At 40.2% G+C, this 10964-nt stretch overlaps 1 protein-coding gene across 2 annotated transcripts in view; it reads left to right on the forward strand.

The window, feature by feature from the left end:
* The window catches only part of LOC139953820 (low-density lipoprotein receptor-like), a 48276-nt gene that overhangs the window by 33803 nt on the left and 3509 nt on the right, over positions 1–10964 (forward strand). For both annotated transcript variants that reach the window (XM_071953390.1, XM_071953391.1), the window contains 2 exons: positions 353–559; positions 4803–4887. In XM_071953390.1, the coding sequence (XP_071809491.1) occupies positions 353–559; positions 4803–4887 (292 nt within the window). The remainder of the gene's footprint in view (positions 1–352; positions 560–4802; positions 4888–10964) is intronic.

The following is a 10964-nucleotide window of genomic DNA, read 5'->3' on the forward strand; positions in this document are numbered from 1 at the left end:
AATTAATACGTTAATTAGCATAATTTATATTTGTATTTACGGAAAGTCATTATAATCAAGGCGAAAATTCACTTTACGGACATTTTTAACAACGTTGTTCCACGTACTGCATCTCTTTGGAACTCTTTGCCTGGTGCATGTTCCCCTCCATCGGAAATGTTTAACATTGTAAAACTGTTGGAATGACTCCCCGTTCTCTCTGTAACTTAAGAGTGCGTTAATTGGGTGAGAAGAACCAGCAAGTTACGTTTCACGCTCACACATTGTAATAGGAGGAACTAGGTCGGACACACTGGTGGATCATTTACCATGAAACTTGTAGTTAAACATGATCATGTTTCCCGTTCTGCAGAATCTGGATGTATAATTCCTCGTGACGATTCAAGCGATATTGAAGTCATACCAAATAAGGATAGTTACTTAACAGGCGACCGTGTTAAGTTTAGCTGCCCCAACGGGTTTCTGCTTAGCTCATCAGCCGAACAGATTTGTCTTTCGAACTCGACATGGTCTGGAGAACAACCACACTGTGTTGTAGATCCGGAAAGTGAAGGTGAAGGTAAGTTACATGTATGCCTACCTGTCCTCAAAGCTATGGAGCGAGCATTCTCACTTTATTTGGCAAAATCTACCCATTTTAATAAATAACTAGCGGGATGCCGCGCTTTGCGCGGCACCCCGCTAGATGATGAAAATCCTTTATTACAAATGTAATGTGGGTGAGAGTGTTATACGCCTCTCTTAATATTTATGCATGGCGTCATCATTCTAACCCAACATGAAGCTATTGCGCACGTCCGCCACTACTTGCAGTGGCTGCGCCCACCTCGTTTTGGGTTAGACGACGTACCTTATGCATACTTCTAGGAACTATAAGGCTCCCCCGTGAGCCTTATAGGGGTCTAATATTTTGGGCCTCCTAAACGCTATACGTTTTTCCAATCAGCGTTGATAGGTGAAAGTTTTACGACCGTTAGCCAGCAATAACTAAAGTTTCTTTTGTATTACACTACCAAAACTTTCCACACACACTCAATATACATTCATAATGCTTGCATTTCCTTTTTGTTGAGTGAAATTAAAAAAAAATCGTCAAACAATGACATTTTCTGCTCGGTACTCACTGTTGTTTGTCTGCCGCATCGCACCAGCCTGCTACATGTAGATCGACGAACTGCCGAGCCGCGGCCGAGTCGAACTGTGAAAGCGGTGTTTTTACAAGGCAGTGCAGCAGTGCGTGGGTGCTGTCCGTTTACAATACCCGCCGTTCACGCATAAAGCTTGCACGCACTGTGGCGGCCATATTGGATTTAGGATTTTGAGGCATGGGACATTTTTGAGCTTGGCATATAGCAAATTCGAGCTTAGCATCCCTCAATACCCCTAAAAAACTTGTATGCCATAAATTAACACAATTTACCTTTAGGGGTGATTTTTTTTTTTGAAAGTTTACCCAGTCTATCTTGCGCCCTTTACTTATTCATCGCGATTTATGGAGCGTCACGTCCCACGATACATAGCGTTGTTACAGCACTAAATAAAGCGAGTTTTCGGAACATGCTGTGTGCCAAAAATCTACTGTATCTACTGTTTTCTTTATACCACCGCTGTTTTTTTTTTTTTTTTTTTTTTTTTTTTTTGTCGGGGGGGGGGCGGTGAGAGCGTAGGCCTCTTTTTAGTTTATTCTCATCTGAATTTGTACTGTAAACTTTCTGGTCAATAGGCTGCACGTTACGGGAGCACTAAACGTGAACGTGAACGTCAATAAGTGTTTTGTTTATTGTCACTTTGGGCTTATTGCATCTCGCGAAATTTTAACGACACAATTTCTGACAGTTCATGTTCACGCTGCTGTAGGAACAAACCTCCATACATCCCATATCTCTGAAACCCTATATCGTACAAACTAAATAAAAACGGTAAATTCGTCCTCACTCCTTAAAGCCATTATACACTTTCGGTAAGCAGTATTGTCCAAGTCCCACACTTCGTGTATCACAACTTATATATAAAACAACAAACCTTTGAAAATTTAGGCTCAATCAATCATCGGAGTCGGGAGAAAATAACGGCAAAACCCACTCTTGTTTCCGCGCGTTTCGCCGTGTCATGACATGTGTTTAAAATAAATCCGTAATTCTCGCTAACGACAATTTATATTGTTTTACTGTTTTCTCAAAAAGTAAAGCATTTCATGGACTAATATTTCAAGAGAAGTCTTTCACCATTACCTTCTATAAACCCTGTAAATTATTTGTAAATCTGTGAACTTTTATTTTTGTTTCTGTACCGGAAGGGTCCAATGGCTTTTAACTTTCTCTAACTTATTTCACTTTCAGAAAGCATGTCAAGTTATTTTTAGGGTTTGTTACGTCCAGTTTGGGTCAATTTTGTAATAGACAAACTCCTAAAAATGTTAACATTATCTCCAGTAACCAACCCGACGGGCCGGTTGCTAAAGTAGGCTACACAATGGATTTGGCAACATGTACATTCTGAGACCTGACTGACACACTGCTCTAACCAATTTTGTGAATGGACTTATTCAAAAGGAAACTTAATGTCGTTTTGCTCCACAATTTTGATCAAATGCAAAATTCTTTTTTTCACAGCTTCAAAACAGCCTTTGACGTACGTGTATAACTTTTCACAAACTTCCGTGATGGGGTAATCTCTGAAACTGCAACACTATACCTCCATGAACAAACCGTATTCTAAAACGGTATTCATGTACTCATTTGAGTTTACTGGCAAAAAGAATCAGAATGTATACACTCTCTTCTTGAAAATAATTTGTTCTATAAAAATAGTGTCCAAAGTTTAAAAACAGCAAGATACGTTTTGCATCAATAGTGCAATTTCTGTATGGAGATTTATTGTAAGTCCGAGGTCGCCACCCACTTTCAACCTAAAGTGGTCCCACGGCGACCTCCTTCACCAAGCAACAGGTGGCCTGTCTCAAAACCAGACAACACACCACTCACAATACACTGACCAGAATGTAAGGAGAGGTTGGGGACGCTTTCACGTGCTTACTTTATTTGTGTAAGCCCCCCCCCAAAAAAAAAAAATAAAAATAAAAAAAAATGATCCCATCCGCCTTGTCTATAATTCTCATGACTGCTTTTTTATAAATATTCTCCATTTAAATTTAATCTTTTCAACAAATGAGTCACCTGTCAGAAGGATTTCTAGTAAGTCTGGTAACAACATCGACCAGCGGTGTTGACACATGGCCGCCTGCGAAACATCAATCTGTGAGTTACTTCAATCATTCAATGCAAATTCGTAAGATTTGTTTCGGTTTTGTCCTGGCACCCAGCCTCTTCGACCCTGCGCGGCAATGAATGAACCAATCCGGAGAACCATGCTTAGTACAACACGAAAGTAACCCGACCAAAAAGGGCGGATCGAACGGCAGGTGGGCGGGCAAGGGGCAAGGGACAATCGTGTTGATTTCCACAAAGATGCCATGCCACCGGACCTTCTAATTTCAATCCAAGATGGCGCGGGTTACGCTTTTAATAGTATAGATTTTTATTTTTTTTGAAGATATCAATTGATGTTATTTCTCTCAATCTGTTTATGTGTACAATACATGTATTCGTTATCGTCTTCAACAAGCCCGACCGTCTATGTTGCCTTGGTATTGCGCTCGAAGTATTCAAAGCACTTAAAGGCAGTGGACACTATCGGTAATTGTCAAAGACTAGCTTTCACAGTTAGTGTATCTCAACATATGCAGAAAATAACTAACCCGTGAAAATTTGAGCTCAATCGGTCATCGCAGTTGTGGAATAATAATGAAAGAAAAAACACCCGTACTCAACGGAATTGCCATTCGTAAATTGTACTGTGCTATAGACGGTGTACAAACAGACGAGGTGCACACTAGACTAGGTCCATTTGTAGCGCATTGTTGTATTTTTCACATACAGACGACTCAACTCTTAACAGAATTTTAACTGACTATAGACCGTCGAATAACCCCTTGTTGCTATAAAAGTGCCCATGTTGTAGAGTAGGTATTTGAATGGTGACGTCATATTCGACACGGTCTACATAGGGCCACGCTATAGACAAAGGCCAACTGTTGTAAGAAAACAAAAATGCATGTTATATTTTGTTCACAGGATTGGGAAAGTACTGAATATACAGTGCTAATACTCATCGGTGTATGGGTAAAAACCAAAATTCATAAATACCTCAGACTCTTTCACTATTCCTATTGGTGGATAGCGCGTCACGTGGGTGTGTATAAACCTTTGTTTATGACCAGTAAAAAGCGTTGAAACATGGGCGTGACATGCAAGCTTGCAGCTGTGCTTATAAGACAGTTTCTTCATTCCTATTGATCGAGAGCAACGTCTGAAGCAGTTGTGCCCCATCACGCGATACGCGTGACGCGCACAGCATCTCCTTAGGAGTTGTTTACACGAGTACCTTACCATTTCATAGCTGGAGGGGTGTTGTGTTGAAAGTAATCATTGAACGATTATAATTGTTTCAGTTATTTTGTTTTTTGACCAAAAAGTATTGATTTTTTTGGACCGAAAATGTATTTATGAATGGGAATCAAAGTGTGTTGAATCGGTTTTCAACTGGAGGCCTGGTTCTTAATAGTTTCCCTCGACTTCGTCTCGGTAAAATTATCAAGTCCAGGCCTCGGCGCGGGTTTGAACCACTAGTTGTAAACCTCTTCACCACACATTGATTCCCTTGTTGTAAACCTCTTCACCACACATTGATTCCCTTATTCTAGTTTTAACTTTCTGCTGTTGCTTGTTTGTTTGTTTGTTTAGAATTTCCTTTGGTTGTCGGCGGAGGTGCCGGGTTGTTCTTCATCATCATCATCTTGGTAGTTGTTGTCATCATTTGTGTAATCAGGTACGTAAAAGCTTCAAATTATTACTACTAATAATTGTATTGTATTGTATTGTATTATGTTTTATTCCAAACTGGAACACACCCCCATAATCCTGGGGAGGGTAACAATATAATAAAAACAAAATAAATTGAATGAATAAGTCATACGGAAAGGAATTTAACTTAGAACAAAAACAAATAATCACACAGTTTGATTTTCTTTTAAAGCGGTAAATAAAAAGTCGTACTTGGCAACGTAAATAAGAATAGCTTCATCGAGAGTGTCCATCAAAAATTTAAACCTGTCTTCCCTGCCAAGAGTTTCAGAGCCTTTGTAATGATCAATAATATAAGCCAACATAATATTCCTAAGGTCGTTGTACAAGTGGCAATCAAGAAGAAAATGGATTTCTGTTTCAACATCAAGGTGACAATGCGGGCAAATTCTTTGGCTTGACTCTATAACCCAATATACCTTCCTATTTCAATATGTAGCTTGTGTGAAGAGCATCTGAAACGGGCCAAAGAATGGCGATAAGAAGGCTTGTTTAAAACACATTGTAAATATAACTCAAACTTAAACTGGGTTTTGAAAAAACGGTATGTCCTGAGCTTATTCTTTTGGCCAGATTTAGTTATACAGTCATTGTGCAATCTATTGTACCATTTGGAAATAAACACATCACATAGTTGTTGAACAAAAATACGATAATAATAATAACAACTAGACATTAGGTGTTTGTGAACAAACACAAAGCTGTTCCGTGTTCTTTTGCTTGGATTATTTGCTAAAATGACCAAGGAGTATATAACTGGGGAAAAAATGGGACAAATGTTGTATATAGTGTATTGAGTTATAGACCAACATGGGGTCACGATATGGTCCCACTTCCGGTGTCAATAGAGGGAGATATATAAGATGAGTGGCCATACAGTTTCAACATCTCCTTTTTACCAGTCAAATGTTCAGTTGAAACGTTTGTCGCAAAAAGTTCATTTAAAAAGTTGAATAAATGTAAAAAACTAATATTTGACTCAGGATTGTTTGATTTGCTGGCTTCTTGAGTTCATGACAGTATTTTTAGAGTCCATTTTCATGTGACAAACTACTTAAGGATAAAATCCTTGTATTTGGTTGGTGGTTTGATGTCTGATCTAGAACGAGTGGATTTCACTAAACTCTTAACCACCAAACTCTGCGCTTACGATCACCATTTTCCGCTCTGTGCAAGCGCGGAATATAATGTGCGAGCTTGGAAGAACACAAACGAAAGAAATTCCTGCTAAGCAGTCTATTTTGCTTGACGTAAGCGCAGAATTCACTACTTCTGCTAAGCACTGAATCTTTGCTTCCAGAGCAGAGCATATTGGGCCCATTCCCACAGTATGTTTCATTATGCAAGTTCCCATCATATAGGCCTGCGTGACTAGTGAAATTTACTATTCGACTAGTAGCACCTCAAACCCCACTATGACACTTGTCGAGATAAATTACGGATTCTCAAAATTTGTGCCGCAATGTGCCGCAAGCGACACATGTTGCGAATAGGAGTAAGCACGACAACTGTTTCACCAAACAGGTAGTCGGGACTATTTTTGTAGACAACGTCGTGTGATGGGCACGATTTTAACGGAGTAGAGAAAAACAGTGTAGTCGCGACTCTAATAATAATTTGAAGTCGCGACTTTAACACTAAAGCACACTAGTTGCCCCGTCCTACTTTTGCACAAGAAAAGCACGGTTTAATATCCTGCAAATGCAAATCAAATTCTTAAGTCACTGTTTTCGCAGTGAAAGTTTCGCAGGAGTTGAGCACAATAATTATTAGTTAACTGTAGCACATTTTTTGTTGCGAATTGTTACGCTCAAGAACATATTACCTGCTATGTCCACCCCATCCACCTTTGATTGTGACTCGTGCCTGCGACTTGTATACGTCCGTGTGTAATGTGCACGTTGCATTATGTGTAAAATGGTTTCCACGAGGAGCAGTTTACCCAATTACGTGCAACATTTTACCACAAAAAAGAGCATGTCCTGCTTTTTTTTAGTACGTCGCAAGGTAAACTTGACCCTGTGGCGAGGAAAATGTGTTTTTGTACCCATAAGTTGCTTTCACTGGCGAATTTTTGTATGCAACTTAAAAAGGTACAAATTACCTTCTCGAGAGTACTGGCCAAAAAGCCACATAGCCCAACATTGCGTAAGAAGTTACTCAACTTTCGTACCCAGCACATTTACTCAGCAAGTTTTTACACTTCTTTTTTAGAGTGTAAGCTGTTAAAAATGCTTAGCGTAAGCACAATTCCCTGATTACGTAAGCGCTGCGATTCTTTCCTTTAAAAGCCATTGGCCCAGGACCAAACTACATAGCTTTTTAAACACAAAAATCACCCCAACACAGCAAGGTATTCTGCTCAATTTCTGCACTTTTATAAAGCAAAATGTTTTGCCTATTTTATATTATAAGCAGCCACTCAACCACCAGAGAAACGTCAGCATAATAAAATCTCTGCTTTTGTATTCCTGCGTAAGAGTTTTTATTTGTCATGGTATATTTTCGAAAGTAAAGCGAAATACTGGAATTAGTTTAGGCAAATGGTCACCGGCGCAAACACGGTGACTTTACCCGTAAATCATTTCAAATCACAGGCGGTCTATTTTCGTCGTCCACGCTCGTCGCCTGAAACGAACCCGGTCAACTCGGTCCCAAACCAACTCGGTCCCAGTCAATTGAGCTTAATACGTTGACAGTTTTTCACTACTTTCTCAAAAACTACAACACCACAGCAAGTAATATTTTAAGGGAAGCTTTCAACTATCATTATCTTCAAACTGTAAGATTAGTGTAAATCCGTGAACACCATGGTATGTCGTCGTCGTCAAAATCCCCTATTTACGCACGTTCGTTAAACGAAAACCCTAATATTCGTACTTTGTACGTGTACAAAGATAGGTCCAGAACTCGGTTACACAACGAAGAAAAAAATCTGCGCTGTGCAGAACGCAGGGTCCAGAACGCGGGTAGAAAACAAAGAAAAAGAGACTTGAGTAGACTCCTCTCAAGAAGTCACAACTCATGATAGGTACATACTGAATTGCATTTACCAAAGAGAATGTTTAACAATAACATGGAAGAGACTGAATCCAGTTATAGTCAAATGCGTAGACTCATCTCAAGAAGTCACAATACATGATAGGTACATACTATTATGGCATTTACCAGATAGAATATTGAACAATAACATGGAAGCGACTGCATCCAGCTATATTCAAACGAAGATTACGTGGTTAATTAATTAACTCTGTTGTCCTTATACTTTAGGTGGTAAGGATTAAAGAAAAAACGTGTACAATTGCTATGGGTTTGAGGCGGGAACAAAGAATAAGAAAAAAAAGATACAAATCTCGACGAAAGCAATACCTGTTCCGACGGTAAGTCGGAACGGCTACTAATATACCGTTTTTATATAGCGCTTTTCAGACACCTCCCTTCCCCGGGTTAAACATCAAAGGAACCACATGAAACCAAGTTGAAATGACAAATGACACTATTCTTTGAACAGTATCAATCACCAGACGAATGTTTTGCTGCATTGGGCCCGGCAGACAACTCCCTTCCCCCGGGTTAAACATCAGAGGAACCACCTGAAACCAAGTTGAAATAACCAATGCAATATTCTTAATACAAGTATCAACTGCCGGACGAATGTTTTGCTGCATTGGGCCCGGCAGTCACCTCCCTTCCCCTGGGTTAAACATCAAAGGAACCACCTAGAACCAAGTTGAAATGACAAATAACCATATTCTTAATACAAGTATCAACTACCGGACGAATGTTTTGCTGCATTGGGCCCGGCAGACACCTCCCTTCCCCTGGGTTAAACATCAAAGGAACCATCTGAAACCAAGTTGAAATGACCAATAACCATATTCTTAATACAAGTATCAACTGCCAGACATAAGTTTTGCTGCATTGGGCCCGGCCGACACCTCCGCAACCCCGGGGTTAAACTTAGAAGGAACGACCAAAAACCAAGTTGAAATTACCAATAACAATATTCTTAAACCCAGGGGGTGGGGGTGTCTGGCGTGCCTAAAGCACCAATTTTTTGTCTGGCGTATTATGATACTATAGAATAGTGTAAATTGGTCATTTCAACTTGGTTTCAGGTGGTTTCTCTGATGTTTAACCCGGGACCGTGGGGGACTGGTCTGCCGGACCCAATGCAGCAAAACTTGTGTCTATCTATTAGGCTGATCTGGTATAAAGAATAGTGTACCAGGCATATTGGCCATTTCAACTTGGTTTTAGGTCATTCCTAGGAAGTTTAACCACGGGGTTGGGGAGGTGTCTGCCGGGCCCAGTGCAGCAAAACTTTCGTCTGGTGATTGATACTGGTATTAAGAATAGTGGTAATGGTAATTTCAACTTGGTTTCAGGTGGTTCCTCTGATGCGTAACCCGGGGGAGTGGGGTTGTCTGCCGGGCCCAATGCAGCAAAACTATTGTCTGGCGGTTGATACTGGTATAAGAATATTGTTATTGATGGTCATTTCAACTTGGTTTCAGGTGGTTCCTTTGGTGTTTAACCCGGGGAGGGGAGGTGTCTGCCGGGCCCAATGCAGCAAAAATTGTGTCTGGCGGTTGATACTTGTATTAAGAATATTGTTATTGATCATTTCAACTTGGTTTCAGGGGGTTCCTCTGATGTTTAACCCAGGGGAAGGGAGGTGTCTGTCGGGCCCATTGCTGCAAAACTATTGTCTGGCAGTTGATACTTGTATTAAGAATATTGTTATTGGTAAAACAAAATTTCAACTTGGTTTCAGGTGGTTCCTCTGATGTTTAACCCGGGGAGGGTAGGTTTCTGTCGGGCCGCGCACAATGCAGCAAAACATTGTCTGGCGGCTGATATTGTCTTCTGTTAAGAATTGTGCATTGGGACTATTGGTAATTTCAACTTGGTTTTAGGTTGTTCCTCCGGGGGGGGGGGGGGGTGTCTGTCAGGCCCAGTGCAGCCAAATTATGAATCAATGGACACAACTTAAATAGCATACAACTTTAAGCCACACAGCTGGTGTCGTTATTAAATTACGGGCTCTTAACGTTTGAAAAGAATACCACCACGACGCGCGGTGTCAGCCGGGGGCGGAGCTCCAAAAGGGGGAGACTTTAGCATATTTTAAGAGGCTGTATCTCGGAAACGACATGGAGTATGGATTTAATTTTTGGTTCGTGGTCATTTTAGCCATAGTGGAACAGTTAGACAAAGTTTCATGTAAATCTGAGCTAATTTTACAACTGGTTAATTTCAACCCATAGGTTTGTACACTAAATATTTGGGGGAGGGGGTGTCTGGCAGGCCTAATGCAGCAGAACATCTGTCTGGCGGTTGCTGTTCCGACCTACCGTCGGAACAGGTATTGTTTTCGTCGAGATTTTATTTTATTTTCTTATTCTTTGTTTCCGCCTCAAACCCATAGCAATTGTACACGTTTTTTTCTTTAATCCTAATATCCTAAAGTATAAGGACAAAAGAGTTAATTAATTAACCACGTAATCTTCATTTGAATATAGCTGGATGCAGTCGCTTCCATGTTATTGTTCAATATTCTCTTTTGGTAAATGCCATAATAGTATGTACCTACCATGTATTGTGACTTCTTGAGATGAGTCTACGCATTTGACTATAACTGGATTCAGTCACTTCCATGTTATTGTTAAACATTCTTTTTGGTAAATGCATTTCAGTATGTACCTATCATGAGTTGTGACTTCTTGAGAGGAGTCTACTCAAGTTTCTTTTTCTTGTTTTTCTACCCGCGTTCTGGACCCCGCGTTCTGCACAGCGCAGAATTTTGTCTTCGTTGTGTAACAGAGTTCTGGACCTATCTTTGTACCCGTACAAAGTACGAACGTGCGTAAATAGGGGATTTTGACGACGACGACATACCATGGTGTTCACAGATTTACACTAATCTTACAGTTTGAAGATAATGATAGTTGAAAGCTTCCCTTAAAGTATTACATGACAAACAAAAACTCTTACGCAGAAATACAAAAGCAGAGATTTTATTATGCTGACGTTTCTCTG

Source organism: Asterias amurensis, chromosome 22, assembly GCF_032118995.1.
Source record: "Asterias amurensis chromosome 22, ASM3211899v1".
Taxonomy (NCBI): Eukaryota; Metazoa; Echinodermata; class Asteroidea; order Forcipulatida; family Asteriidae; genus Asterias; species Asterias amurensis.